This window comes from Scleropages formosus, chromosome 24, assembly GCF_900964775.1.
Source record: "Scleropages formosus chromosome 24, fSclFor1.1, whole genome shotgun sequence".
NCBI lineage: Eukaryota > Metazoa > Chordata > Actinopteri > Osteoglossiformes > Osteoglossidae > Scleropages > Scleropages formosus.
In genome coordinates, this window is record NC_041829.1 from 15504158 (window position 1) to 15519766 (window position 15609).

At 45.1% G+C, this 15609-nt stretch overlaps 1 protein-coding gene across 1 annotated transcript; it reads right to left on the reverse strand.

Moving 5' to 3' along the window:
* Positions 1-9560: 9560 nt before the first annotated feature.
* On the reverse strand, positions 9561-15401 carry gpr26 (G protein-coupled receptor 26). The gene is made up of 3 exons (XM_018760897.2): positions 14731-15401; positions 12378-12491; positions 9561-9792 (listed from the first exon to the last, which is right to left on the reverse strand). The coding sequence occupies exons 1-3, from the start codon at positions 15399-15401 to the stop codon at positions 9561-9563; spliced, it is 1017 nt and encodes a 338-aa protein (XP_018616413.2).
* Positions 15402-15609: the final 208 nt, after the last annotated feature.

Below are 15609 nucleotides of genomic sequence, written 5' to 3' on the forward strand. Positions count from 1 at the left end.
GCGGAGTGGAAAAAGCACACGGTGCTCCTGACAAGAAGAGCACAGGAACTTGGGCGAGGTATATTAAATGATGGTTTGGTTTGGTTAGGAGGGACTTGTAAAAGTACAGAGTGCCGCCTCCTCCCTCCTAACAAAGATCATACTGTCCTGGAAAGGACACCCATCCAACGTGGTAAAGCAATGGTGGAGCTGCAACTCAGACAGCCTGCTAACCTGTATGTGGCGATTGCTCACCTCTGATCGGAGTAAAAAGTACCAGCATCTCTGTGCCCAACACAGGCTGGTGGCATCAGGTGTGCTTGTTCAGGTCCCGGGATGAGCATGAGCCCCCCTGCTGTACCACCCACGAGAGAGGTGCAGAACTTCCCCAGAAGAGCAGTCTGAATGAAATAATAAAATAACGACCCTTTCAGCAAGCGTTAAGTAAACAGCATAATCGTAGGTTCCGCATGGTTATTGTGAGCTGCGCTTTAATTCCTCTTTTATATTGAAATTGACTGTGGAAATTAATTCTTACTCTCACACATCTGTACCACCTGTGCTTCCACAGTGTGCGCATGTTCAGTTAAGAAAAAAAATACCATCTATATTTAGTGCCTCATTCTGATTTGCAGGGTCCTGGCAAAATTTCAAAGCTGCGACCAGCTGAGTGACGTTTAGCAAAAGCAGGTCCGATAAACATGTATATTCCCATCACCCGACGACAAATGCAATCAGGGATCGAGAGGTCAGCGCGGACCGTCCTGCCATCTGTTGCACAGAGCAGACCAGAGTGTGGACCCAATTGTGGGATCTCACGCTCACACACACACACACACACACACACACACCTGTCCTGAGAGGAGTCACAGCAAACCAGAGCCTAACCCGGCAGCACAGGACGCAAGGCTGGAGGGGACACACCCTGGACAGGACGCTAGTCCACTGCAAGTCACCCCAAGCAGGACTCAACCCCCAGACCCACTACAGAGCAGGCCCCACCCAAACCCACTGCACCACCGCACCCCCCATATTGTGGGATCGTTTATTGTACGGATACTTGGGACAAGGCAATACTCCGAGTCGGTCGCAAGCGTGGTTCAACCCGAGGTACAAACGTGGTTCAAGAGGAGAATCCGAAGACGCGGCCGATGACGTGAAGCGAGGTTCCATGCCCTAAGAAACAGGACCAGGGACAAGGAGACGGGCGAGGGAACAAAGAGCGAGGTACTCGGAGGAGGCCAGGTAAGGCACCGAGGAAGCGTCGTGGCCGCAGGAGGGACAGTTGTCTCTAAGAGATTCCGTAACTGCGAGAGAGCTGGGAGAGAGATGGCTTTTATGGATGAATGCTGAGATTGCAGACAGGTGCATAATCGGAGTCAGGTGCCGCTGGTTGAGGTGTGTGCGTGGTCGTGACACCATCCTAAAGCCATTGAGCCACGTGGGTGGACAGAGGCAGCATATGACTGTGTCAGTGGTTCAAAGGATACCGTGGTCCCTCACAGCTTTCCCTGGGCTTTGAAGTGAGCGTCTGTCCGTTGGTGTCACGTTCATGGAAACACTTCCCTTTTACCTGCCGATTCGACTGATCTGCTCGTGTCGGTAAACAGATTAGACACACAGACGAGCTGATGGACATCAAACACAGGTACATGTTCCAGTCCATGTTCCGGTCCAGAAAAGAGATGAAAAGAGAGGATAAGGATGCCCGGAAAACAATAATGACAAGAAAAGGCGTGAACAAATGAGACATACAGAGCGAGGGATACAAAGCAGCAACCTTGTCATTTCTTATTCATTTACATGACAAGAAGTCCATCGCTTCTCCAAGTATTTACAAAATGAATCATTAGATCCACTCTGCTGCCTGCCTACATATATATTCAATATTCAGATATGAAGGGCGGTGTGAAAAAGGCCACCAGGTTACAATGTGGTCAGAGCTGCCACCTTTCACTTGAATGACCTGGGTTCAAGTCCTACCTTCTGCTGTAGCACCCATGATCAAGGGACTTAACCCAAGGGCATACAGTAAAAATTTCCCTGCTCTATAAATGTGTAAATCACTTTAAGTAGCTTAGTGTACAAACCTAAGACTGTAAGTCACTTTTGAGAATGGCGTGTGCTAATGAAATAATAATAAATCTACAATTACAGTGATTCATTTACAAATATATCAGGGTATTATTGTGGGAAAGGTCAAAGTAAGTACCTTACTCAAGGGTACTGAAGTAGTACTGGAAAGTGGGGCTTGAATTGGCAACTGTCATTATATATAAATACTCTTAATTACAGTATTTCCTGCTGCTCAGACGAAGAGATGTAAAAAGCCATGTGAAAATGGAAGTACGTCCACATCTAAAGGTTCATACGGGCAAATCTGAAACTTCAGTTCAAAACTTCAGGGACAAAAGGACAGATGAAGGACCTGCTGAATATTCTCACTGAGTGGCAAATCTGTGCGCCAACCACCGTGGCGACAAGCAGTTTGTGTTTTGGCTCTAATTACCTTCAGACTGATGCCGAATGAAGACGCTGTTGAGTCTCGGCGGCGGGAATCAGTGTTTGCAATCAGAGTCGTTCGAGCCACGAGGTGTGTATCCCACGTTGTCATTCCATTATCAAGAACAGCATGGCACTAGCACTAAAGCGTCCCTGAAACAGAGTATATTCACAGGTGGCAGACTACCCCAATTTGACAGCACAAACTCTGAGTCTTCCCTGTGACATATTACTGGGAAAAATGTGAATTTATTTAAGATCCTATTTAAAACAGAGCCATGTCTCCCGATGTTGTCTTTCTGAAGGACGCCAAGTCTTTGAAGATAGTCATTCGTGAACATTGGTACCTTTTTCTTACCTGGGATGTCACCTTAAAATATTTACATTTTGTAGGAGTTTAAAAGGTAGGGTAATAAGAGACTGTGGATGGCAGGCTCACGTGAGACCAATAGAGGTAGGTGTTGGGGTTTGTGGCTAAATCAGCTACGTTGTTGTTGGGGGAATCTGATATTAGAGGCCCCTTGCTAAAGGTGGCAGTGAAGGAGCTGTCTGAGGCAGTTGAGAAGGTGAGTCAGTGGTTATGGTTGAGAAGGGAGTAGGGAAGTTGCGGGCACAGGTTGGATGGAGGTGTGTTGTGATGGAAAATTAGTGGCAGGTGGCTAGTAATGGGAGGCACCTGATGGTAATTAATGGGGTGTGACCTTGTTAATTAGGGTACTTTACATTTGTGGAGTAGTGCTTTTGCACTTCCTGCTGGTAGGTATGGAGATAATCCATGATTTGAGTTTGTGAAGGTGGCGGTTTTTGAAGGTATGTATGGTGCTGTGGTTTAATTGGTTGTTGAGTTTGTGGTGTTGCAGTGTTTGTTGAGGGTGAAGGGTATCAAACATTTGTGCAGAGGGTGGTGGGTCTGGGACGCCAGAGTGCACTGGTCAGTTTTCCGGAGGGGTTGTGGGCCTAATGCAACAAAACACCGATGAAGGAGGTGCCCATTTGACAACTTCAATGAAATCTCCTTGTTGGTGTCCTGTTGGCTGGCTAGAGAAGGTAGTTAAGCTTCTTGGTTTTGTCATGGAGTTATATGTTGGCAATGCTGGATGTTCTTGGTGGCTTCATATTGATGTTGGTTGGACTGGGTCTTTGTGAGACAAAGGGCTGAGAAAGGAATTTCTTTCCAGGAAGTTCAATCGGGAAGGTTAGTGTTGCATTTTGATGAACGTTGGAGTGCTGGTCGTGAGAGCGACTGCTGCTTGGGTGGTTCTGTTGTGTTTTCCTTTTCGCTTCTTTGGTTCCCAACAGGCCATTTTGGCTCTAGCTGATGGGTCATTTTTGTTTAATTATTTGGCTGGTGGTAGTTTCCATTTGCTTTTATATGGCCAGAAAATGTAATAAAACCTGTACATCAGTTCACCACTGCTACACATCTGTGTGTCAAACTCAACATCTTGAAAGATATTTCTAAACGATGAGAACTTTGATTCAGTGTCTGAATAGACTGAGATACATGCTGAATTTTGTCCAGAAGTGGGTGCAGCCACTAACACTTACACCCTGGGTTTATTTTTTTTCTTTTGCCTTTCAATTGGGAGTTTTGTTCCCTCTCTCCATGGCCAATTACTTATAGCTTTAATAATTTGTAGTTATTGTACTAGTTTAGTCCTCTTTATTTGTATTCTCAGTGTGTGAGAAGAGTTCAATTAATTGCATTAAATAATGTTTCATATCTTGGCCATTCTGTGGACCTCTTAATACTGTATGAAAACATTGGGTATATATTTATCAGAAATATTTTTGGTACTTTTGACCCACTTTTGTTAATATAGTACTTAATCTGCAAAACCTATTTAGTATATGTGAAACCATGCCCTAATGGCACAAGATAATTGAGCAGCTAACATGGTTATAAAAGATAGCCAGTTGCTATTTTCAAACCTTGTGTGCCAAAATACATTGTTTCAACATTACATAATTTATTTAGATGTACAATAAATATATTTAACAAAATTAAGCAATAGTTATTCTTAACAAAAATATAAACCAATATATTTTACATAACATTTCACAGAACAAACAAAATGGCAATCTGAAAATGATATAAATTTTAGAAGTTTGGGTTTCTATTTTATAATCTGAATTACTCTTTTAAAAAACCAAGAAGCTTTAGGCTCATTTGGAGAAGACATTTCAGAGATCCTCCATTAAAATGATCTAATTTTTTTAAATGACAAATTATCAAAATACCCTGTTCTGTATACAATCTTAGATGCTGAAATCAGTTCTAGATCAAATATGTTACATTTATAATTGAGCACTGTATTTCTCTATAGGGTGGAAAGCAAAAATAAAACTTGTTTGGTATCATAGCTTAAGTGATCAAGTAATAAATGATGGTAATAAGGTATACTGAGGTAATAAACACATCTTCAAAAACTATTACACAGTAGAGTGAAATCTGCTTTATCTGTAAAATTGCAGTTTAAAAATCCAGAAATTACAATGGTAAGCCACATTAGTACTAGTATACAGGTATTTATCTTTTAGTCAAATTTAATTACACACCTCATGTCCAGGTTATTTTTTTTGTGTAACTGCCATATAATGTTTCTTTTTTGCTAAGTGACTATGTATGAACATTCTTAATTTATACAAGAATAAAACATGTACAGTATGTTCATGTTTTTCCAGTGCAAATGTTAGTTGTAATCACTCAATATAAAACAAATGAGTGAAATGAGTTTATTTGCTGCATGTGAGTGGATAAGAACTGATAAGGCCTAAAAGCGGTTAACCCTCCCTTCATTTCCCACAATGCTTTGGTTTGGAAGATTTGTTATGAAACCCCTTTCACATTTGACAGAAGGTATGTTAATTATGTGATGTGAGCCATGTACATATGTCAAAGCCACTTAAAGTAACAAGCTAACCATCTTCGTGCCTGAATTTAATTTTCTTTTCCGTTAAAACAAACTTCTTGACATGTGAGCAGTAGCCAGGTGGAAAAAATGGTAATCTTGGGACTTTATGAATGAAGATCACTGATGGTTGAGTAATCGTCATTTACACACTTGACAAATTTTCTTTGCTTAACAGAAAATTCCTAACTGAAACAACTTGTTAAAACATGTATGTGCTACTTCCCCTTGCTGGTAATTTATTCATCGCTCCTGGTCCGGCCAGCTGCTCAGAAAATATGCTACATTTTCAAACGATTTATGTCCGAATACTTGCATCTTGCTTATGTCAGGCAAGAATTACAGTGCGGAATATGTACTGATCTTCAAATATGAAGACTGAAATTTTGTGGGTGAGAACTGCCTGCAGATTGAAATTGGGTGCATGAAGAGGATATTTCATACTTTCACCATCCTATTTAAAAAATGACTACATTCTCAGTTTTCCTGCTCTGATCCTTGCAGCACATGACATTTTGGCTGAAGCACTTCTAAACTTTTTCAGTAGTCTGTCATTAAAAACAAACGCTCGGGCCCCCTATTTTGAGTAATTCGTACCCTGACATAAAGCTAGGTCTAAAAAGGGGGGGGGGGACAGAAGTCACAATGAAACGGTTTCCATGGATACAGCAACTTTTACCGATCTTAACGCTGCTTTTCATGAGACGCAGCAGACGAAAGTTTCACTATGAAAGCCACAACTCCAACTTATAATTCCCAACCTGACAGATTTTCCAAATAACTTTTTTGGAGGTAAGAATCAGGATAACTTCTCTGAGGTGTACGGAAACTTCCCAAAGCTACAGGCTGCATTTTGAAGTGTTCACTCTGAGACATTTGCCACTTTTCTGCATTCTAAATCCAGAAAATTCTCTGTATACACAGTCACACTTGTATGGAATGACATTTAAATTAATTCCATGAATTAATGAACTGGAATTAATATTGATTCTGAAAGATACGGATAATGATTTTGCCACAAAGCCACATTCTGTATGCATTCTTCAATCCAGCTGCTACTCTAAGCACAGACACAACCGTTAACGTTTCATAGATTTCGGCATTTTCGAAACTTTTCTCAGCATTTAGCTAAGAAATACTAGGATTAAGGACTGGTCGTGTTTTAGGGGACCAGTTGAAAAAATTGTGAAAAATTGTAAAGCAATACTTTTCTACAGCCACCAAATCGTGAGTATAACCACGTTTGTGCCAGAAATGTTTCATTAAGCATCTGGTATACTAAAGGTTAAATGGTCAGGGAGCATCTAGAGTCACCAAAGGTCTGATCTAGATGGGAACACATCTTTACCAATGCTGATAAAAAGCAAAAAAAAAAAAAAAAAAGCTTCCTTGTTCCATTTGAATGGACGTTGCTACGGCATCCGCTTTAAAACTCTACATGGTCAGGGGTTCGGTGGGAGATATAACACTCAATGTACATGAGTGCTTATCTACATTAAATGAGCTTGATCGTCCTCTTTCAGGTTACCTGTGACCACTTGCCGCACTTACTGATGGAGCTTCAATACATCGGTCTTTGAAACGAAATACCAAGCAAGCATGCGAGCATCGATGCCTAATACACACGCAGACACACTCCACGCACTGTGTTAATGTCACCCACCTGCAAACTTTCCGTAATCAGAGCTGTCAAAACTTGCAGGATAATTCTGAGCCTCAACACCGAGCTTTTTCTACCCACATTTTGCAGCCTGCTCAGCATCCAAGTTGCCGGCACCGTACTGCCAGTATCGGCACAGTGCTTCTGCTGGGACCCTCGCACCGTGGGCTGAAATTGCCATTCAGGCACAAAACGCATTGTGAGAAGCTCATTGTCCTGGCTCAAAAGCAGCACATCTCTGGCCGGCGCTCAACGCAACGGAATCGCTTTGCCATACAATGACGGAAAAGGAAAGACTCAACGAGGACAGAACTCAACAGCTCTGCAGCAAGAATAGTCTCAGCGGTGAACCTGAAATGTCTTTGGCTGGGTAGACAAGAGGAAATCTATTTAGGGGAGACCCTTCAGATTGGGGGCAATTTTCAACTGTGAGGAACTGTATGTAAATTCTGCTGGGGTAAAAATGGATATCTGCGCATGGTATGGGGAACACGCAAATGCAGGGTACTCCGTACCGCTCCTCACATTACAGGCTTTAGAAGAGTTGACCTGCAGTCTAAACTAAGGCTTCTAACAACGAAAGTGGCCAATCAATTAACACACATTTTTCATTTAACCAGCTGTAGGCTGCAAATCTGCCAATGGAACAGCTGGCTCTAACTAGCTTAATGTTGTGCTGAGCCAGGTTATTTATATTTAAACAGAAAAAATTCCACATATGTGGAAAAAGTTCAATTTCCTTAATTACTTTTTATGATGTGTGAATGAGGTGAGAATGACTTGCACACAGTTTGAGAAACACCTGTTATGATGTACTATTATAAGACAAACATGTCTGTTTTTTTAACCCAGTGGTTAACTGCAAATTACTTTTATTGCTTAGTATCCTGTACGAGAAATAATATATGTGATTATAAACAATTATAAAATTCTTAGTATATATTTAAAGCAGTTTCTAGTCTTCTTGAATCTTTGTGTTTGGATGTCCAAGAGAAATAAAGGGGCTCCGATGTGAGGTTATACGAAATAAGAGCGTATTGATGGACTTGCCTAAAATGCCCTCATGCGATGACACTGCTAGTGGAAGAATGAGAAGTGGGTTTTTTTTTTTTTTTTTTTTTTTTTTTTTTGCGCTGAGGGAGTGGATGGAGGAAGGCACAGAACGTACAGGCTGCCCTGTTCCCTTTCGCAGGACGCGAGTCTTTTTATGCCCGTGCCGATTGAACAACCTGAACGGCTGACATGAGCTGCAACGGCGGCACAGTCCGGAGCGAGAGGTCCTTCCCTTGAAAAGAAGGGAGAACGGGGACATTCTGCACTGGTGGGTAACTGGACCATGTTTTATGAAAGCAACACAGAAGGCTCTTACAGATGTGATGAGCGGAACTTAGATGGTTTTGATGGCTACAGGGCAGTAAAAAGGAGCTCTTGAATCATGTTAAGTATGATTTCAGTATATTACGAAGTTACCTTGGGGTTGGTTTGGGGGCAAAGACCTGGCATTTGCAGTGATCCTGTGGTGAAGGTTTAGGGGTTAAGAGTTAGGGGTTAGGGTTACAGGTTTAGGAGTTACAGTTGTGGTTTAAGGTATAGGGTTACAGGTTTAGTGTTAAGGGATAGGGGTTAGGGTTATAGGTTAAGGGTTAGGGAATAAGGGTTAGGGTTACAGGTTTAGGAGTTACGGTTAGTTTATGGTTTAGGGTTAGTTACTGTGTACAACATACTGAACTCAAACTATACATGTAGTGTCAACATGTCTGATAAATATGGAAATGTTAAAGTCTGATGTCTTTAGCACTACTCAAGGTTTGTGGGATGTTGTTGCCTAAGTAAATGTCTTTCTGTAAAAAATTAAACCCCTGGGGGGGGTTAAGCATCAGTGGAAATAGTGACGTAACCAGCTTTAACACAAAACCACTCTGCTGGTCTTCAAAACCACGTCCAAGCACGAATGTACACCAACGTCCCCTGGGGAAACGGTCCCATTACTTGTGTCCCTCCTCAGCGTAAATGTAAAATAAACACATCTGTGGGTACACTGAGGAGGCGAGGAGGTGAACGGGTTTCGGTGGCAAGAAGCAGGGCTGCAACGTGTGAACGCTCGAAACAACCCTCTGTGGTAAACCACAGGAACCATCAATACTCCGGCTGGTCGCGCACCGTCGTCTCATCCGACAGGGGATGTCCTGCCTCGAGCGCTGGCGGCCCTCGTGACCCCAGGCGGGCACGTTGCTCGATGACTCACTGCGTAATTCTTTTTTTTTTTTTTTTTTTTTTTTTTTTTTTGTACAAGTGTCCAAATGCTCCAGGCTACGCACCACAAATTTTTTTTTTTTTTGTACTTTTGTACTAAGAAGCGTTGAGACGTAAATGTTCAAGGCGGTGAGGGTTTAAATCCTAGAGGCCGGTGCTGCTCCAGCAGACTCTGCCATATGCGACGTGAACCCTGGATCCTTCGTTCTCTTCCAGGGCTGCTCCCCCAGACCTCGTCTCCCAGGACCACCCCGTCACTCCGTCATCTGTGCGCCATGGTTCCTCTCGTTCTCCATCCTGGGTCCCGATGCGTTCAGAGAGCTCCTCTTCAGCATGCGGTTCACGATGTCGGCGCATGTCTTCCTGTACTGGTTCCGCAGCAGCGAGTAGGCGAACGGGTCGCAGGCCGCCTTGCTGTAGGCCAAGCACTTGGAAAGCAGCCCCCAGTGAGGGTTCACAGGCACTGCGGGGAACAGCTCCACGATCCTGCGGGGACACGAGAGCCTGAGATCGCGGAAGGAGGCACGCTTCCGCAACTCCTATTCAGTAGGTGACACACACACACGTTTGCCGAAGCCGCTTGTCCCAAGCACGGTCGCGGCAAACCGGGGCCTAACCTGGCAACACAGGGCATGAGGCTGAGGGGGGAGGGGTCGCACCCAGGACAGGACGCCAATCCATTGCAAGGCACCCCAAGCGGGGCTCAAACCCCAGACCCACTAGAGAGCAGGACCCAGCCAAACCATTGCACTACTGCACCCCTCCGGTAGGTGACATCGTGCCTAAAGACCTGACTAGAAGGCTCCCAGACCATGCTCAAAGAAAATAACTCCACTTCTCTACCTTTTCCTAAATAGCAATTTATATCTTATTTATTGCCTTATCCTCTCAAACTTTTATGCATCTATATGTTTACTGGAGCATCTTGGATTAATCACGTTGCTCCAGGACATTAAAGTGGACTATTACTCCTCTTGCACTGTCAGTTTTCGGGTGCCAAGCCTGTGACCTTAACCGCTATGCCACCTACAGTCCTTGAAAGGATCCAGTACACAGTGCTGTTAATGGATAAATTGTCTGGTCCCTGGAAAATCTCAGGTTATAAATAATCACAGGTGCAGAGGAAACTTGCTGTCCAACATAAAACTAAAATTGCTTTGCTTTTTGCCTCCCTTTTTCAGTGCTGCAACTCAGTTTAGTGCTTATTAGACTATACATCATGAGCCCTGGGAGTTTAGAGTTAACGTTTGTAGCTGCCATCATTTTCGCTCCCGGAGAGCTTTTGGCCAGAAAAGGAGAATCAGAATTTGACACTGAATCCACAGCAGCAAACAGGAGAATCCCAGAACATTTTTATTTTCCGTAACAAATCTAACTAATTGTACCATTATTCGATATGAAGCATGAGTAAAAAATCCATAAGAGGTTCTGTTGTCTTTTTACTGGCAAACAGGCAATTGACCCACTTATTACAGCAGATCAATCATAACCTCTCACAACTTTATAATAATTGCATTTTATTCCCTCCCCCCTTTGGTCCCTGATGGGTGTCTTTGTTATTCCCCCTTCATATTTAACTACTCTGACTTTAGTCTTTTTTTTTTTAACAGATCTTTGATCTGTTAGTAATTTAAAACATTTATTTGCTCTGGCTGGTTCTTAGAAAGTTTCAGTGATGTAACTGTATGTTGCACAGAAATATCTTCACAGGACACACGATAAAATAATATATTTATACCATTTTTATCAAAATGTATAGAGCTTCTTACAAGAGCTCGCAATGGCAAATCTGATTTGCAGAAACTCGCTTCTGATTGGCTGATCTGAGCCACAGCGACTTTCCCGGAGTTCGTTGTGAGTGCAGCCGCGTGCTCTTTCTCCTGCGGTATCAGTCACGCGGGGCCGGGCTTACGGGTTTATAAGTGTCTATATCTATTCGCATATATCTCAGACTTCTGTTTGTGTGATTTTTATCAGCAGCTCTGCTATATCAATTGAATGATGTCATGGCTTCGCACACAAATCCCCGCTGTTTGAAAGGCCAGAAAGGAACCGCTTAAATCCCATTGATAGAGATAAGACTTGGCGAATGTGTGTGGTTTTCTTATGAGCCCATTTTAATGATTACTGTGCCCTAAGTGTTGCATTGCTTGTCTTGGTATGATGCTGCCCTTTGGTGAAAGGTGTGCAAAGAGGAATTTATACTTTCCGTCTAAGCTTCCAAGGGCAGAAAACCAAAAGGTTTTGGCTAATAAACTATTTCAGATCACGTAAAAATAAGATGCCAAACGAAATGAAGATTGAGAAGTTTAGTATTCGTTTTACGGGTCGCTACGCGAAAAGTCGACGGCAACAAGGAGCTGTGCAACTAAGCGAAAACTGGAAAGCGGCACGTTCTCCACTGAAACTGGATGTTGGCTTATTGGTTTGCTGGGGTACTCCGAGGGCAAGATAAAGCTTAACTGTGGTCTTCGGATGTCAGCGGGAGACTCTCCCTGCGTCCTGATGGAAGTCTGGAAATCGATGCACTGCTACACATGGAGGGGGTACCGGGGCCACAGGAAACCTGTCTCTGTGGAGGGCTGCGTGCACCTAGGGTTGACGCTGTCTGCTAGACTGGGCCAGCTCCCGAGTGTGACCCACATCCCGGGGACGCTCGAGGGCCTTATCATACGGAGCCACATCGAGTAGTGTGACCTGGCGGGCGGTTCCAAGAGCAATACCCATGCTGATGCAGCACCTGCCGGGAGGCACCAGACAAAGCGCACCGGTCGGCAACGCAGCACAATGGGAACATCAAAAGTGCAAGTGTAAGCGACAGGGTATCCATTATCACAAGGTCAGAGTGATGCAGAGCACAGCCCTGCACTGTCGCTGACAGCCAGAACCAGGGAAGGCTAAAGTGTGCAGCCACAGTCGGGATGGTGGGGGGGGGGGGGGGGGGTGCGGTTTGGGGATGGTTTGAGAGCCCGGTGGCGTCGCAGTGCTGCAATACGGGGGGGGATGGAGTCAGGCAATGAGTCAGCCGTAGCCCCTCCGCCACCCACACGTCCCCGCCGGCCGCGACCCACCTCGTTATCACATAGGGCGCAAAGCAGAGAACGAAGGTACCGATGAAGGTGCTTATCTTCCTGGTGGCTCTCTGCCTCCGACGGCGCTGCTCCTCCAGGCACTGTTGCCGGACACTGCGGGGAACGCAGATACGGCGTCACGAGCCAGCACGTGCTCAAGTCATGGATAGACAGTAAAAAAGAAACACCTCAAAGAAAAAGCCAGCAGGTAGCAAAGCGGTTAAGGATACGTGTCCTACACCGAAGGCTGAAGTCACTGGACCAAGATGTGCTGCTGCTGTGTATGTGGGAAGAGCTGTTAACTGCTTTGGATAAACATATCAGTCCAAAAATTAAATAACACAACCATGTGGCACGGCGGCTCACTAGCTAGCACTGGTGCTTCACATCTCCTGGGCTGTGGGGTCAGGCGAGGGTGCGAAGACGGCTCAGTCTATGCGGATTTGGCATGTTTTCCCTCTGTTCATGTGGGTTTCCTCCAGGTACTCAGGTCTCCCCCCACGGTCCAAAGACTCATTTTTCACGTAAGCTGAGGGCACTACATTGCGTGCCGTGCAGTATGTGTAAGAGTAAATGAGTGTGTGTGTGTGTGTGTGTGTGTGTGTGTGTGTGTGTGTGTGTGTGTGTGTGTGTGTGTGTGTGTGTGTGTATAGTCGCATCCGATGTTTACCCTGCGTCTCATACTATGTTAGGAAGGCTCCGGACCACCGTGACCACAAGCAGTTACTAATAACGAATGGATGGGTGGAGGGAATAATGTAAATATTAAAGATGCTTAAATGACCTAGCAGTTTGATTCTTACTGGAATGACGTAAGACGGTTAAGATATGGTCCTCAGTGAGGAGCCCCGTGCTTCAGCGTAAAGAAAAAAAGATCAAAACGATCTGAAGAATCCAGTTTTCAGTGCACTTTTTCCCCCCAAAGTCTTAACTTCTGATCTATTTTAGATTTCATTGCCGCTGATCAGTGTTGATCGGACCTGTCCGAACTCTGGCCCCGTGGCAATTCACAGCACTAACCCTGACACTGGCTGGTGTGTGTGTGCATTGAAGAGATGAAATTCTCTGTAGAGCGGATGCATTATTTGAAAGATGCTATAATTGCGGTGAGAACACGATACTGCTTTTGGATTTGCGTAGCGTAGCGAGGCTCTTATCCTGTACTGCTACAAAACATTTCCAGTTGTTTAAATACTGCTCTATTAACACATAAATGTTAAGTGAGAAATGCAGCAAATATTATTCCTGTGATACTACAGTGATGAGTCAACACTGCCTTTAATTCCATGATTCACATACAGTTTCTCGATGTCTGGCCACATTCACAGCGGTGAACTATTCATAGCCTGGGCACTGTGGATAAACATGTTGTCTATTTCCATTTATAAATATACAATCTTGTGTCATAAGCTATGTTGTCCCCTCTTGTTTAATTAATTTCACAGAAGACTTAAAACTGATTTGAGTAAAATAATTTCTGGTTCGTTTTAACTTAATACCCTGTGTCTAAGAACGGACCAGGTTAAAACAGTGTGAACACTGGAGGATTAAGTAGCCTTTTAGAATGTAGGAAGAAGTGTTATAAATGAAATTATCTATATTTATTCACTGGCATGAATAAATTATATATCCGTAACTGAGGACTAATACCATTTTCAATCATGTGCATTCCTTTTAGTCTGACAAGTGCAATAGGCAAGTGTTCTACAAAAAATCACGGTCAGTGTCTAATTGTACAGGCTTTTGTTTAATATAAATTACTCTTGGTGGGTCAATCACGGATGGTGGCATTAACTGTGCCTTACTAATAATACAGGAAAATTGACTAAGCCAAACCTGCACTTTCCATAATGAGACTTGTTCATGTTTCAAATACTGAAGAACAGAGACATCATTTGAATAATGAGCAAGTGCCTTGGAAGCAGACATCCTTTTTACACTTTTTTTTTTGGTGCAGCGGGGAGCAATGAAGCCCCCCTCTCTGTTCAGCGAATATCATCACACCACAGTGAGGACAAAACAAAATCCCTTACTATAAACTCGGTGCTCCACTTATTTTAAAGAGCTCAGGTAGGAAGGATCAGAGCCACTTCATCACAGTCTAATGAACTAATTAGCCAGAACTCCATGGCATCTAGCAGTAAGGGCAGAGATGTAGTGCGGACGAGCTTAAACTGCTGAAAAAGCAAGTGACCAGTGTTAGAACATATTCCTCCTCACTGGTAAGTGCGCACACGGTGCAAACTGGAAAGGTGGCGCATTTACGCACATTTTAGCGCAAACGCACCCAGTTTCCCGCGTTTACCGTGACCACGTTTACTGCTGGTACTCTGCTGCGCAGTGCGCCGCTTACCTCGGGTGAATGTCCACCAGGAGCACCAGAGTCTGCATGGTGATCACTTCTATCCTCTTGCAGTGGAAGCGAGCCACTTTGAGCACTTTCAGGTAGGTGACGCACAGCACCACCAGGGACACCAGGAAGGTGAGGCAATGGAACAGCACGGTGAAGACCACGAACTGGGTCCGGCTGCTGTTGCCCCTGGCGTTGCACAGCGTGCACGAGGCGTACAGGTGGTGGTAGCCCGTCCAGGAGAAGCACGCGGCCGCCGTGGAGAAGGACATGGAGTGCGCCCACGTGTAGCCGAGCGCGATGGCCGCGTCCCTGTGGCGCATCTTGGAGTGGTAGCTCAGGGGGAACACCACGGCGATCCACCTGTCGATGCTGAGCGCCGCCATGCTCAGCATGGAGTTGGTGGTCAGGAAAGTGTCCAGGAAGCCGACCACGCGGCAGAAGCCCTCCCCGCCCGGCTGGCCCTTGTTCACGAGCCCCACCAGAGTGAGCGGCATGTTGGACACGGTGAGCAACAGGTTGCAGAAGGTCAGGTTGAGGGTGAACAAGCCCGGCACCTGCCTGCGTATCTCCGGGTTGTACAGAAAGCAGATCAGCACCAGCACGTTGGACAGCAGCGACACGGCGATGACGAGGACCACCAGGAGCGCGACGATCGCCTCCGCCGTGTCCATGGCGCGCGAAGCTCAGACGTCGGCACCCGTGGCGATCGCACCCAGCCGCGCGCGGCTGTGCAGTGGCATGGTGTCCGCGGGGAGCCGCATCCGCCGGCGCGCGCGCGCGCGCGCGAGCCCCGAGATGCGCCCCGTGCTCCTTCCACGCGGGAGGGATGCGCTCCCGCTCCGCGTCACTCAGCCGCCTTCACTTCTGTGCGCCGACGCC

What these genes read in the sequence shown, in the direction of transcription:
- gpr26 (XM_018760897.2), bottom strand. Translation starts at nt 15,401, where the DNA reads ATGGACACGGCGGAGGCGATCGTCGCGCTCCTGGTGGTCCTCGTCATC. An exon ending in CTGGTGGACATTCACCCGAG is followed by an intron (nt 12,492 to 14,730) that starts GTAAGCGGCGCA and finishes CGTTCCCCGCAG; the next exon opens with TGTCCGGCAACAGTGCCTGG. An exon ending in GCGCCCTATGTGATAACGAG is followed by an intron (nt 9,793 to 12,377) that starts GTGGGTCGCGGC and finishes GTGTCCCCGCAG; the next exon opens with GATCGTGGAGCTGTTCCCCG.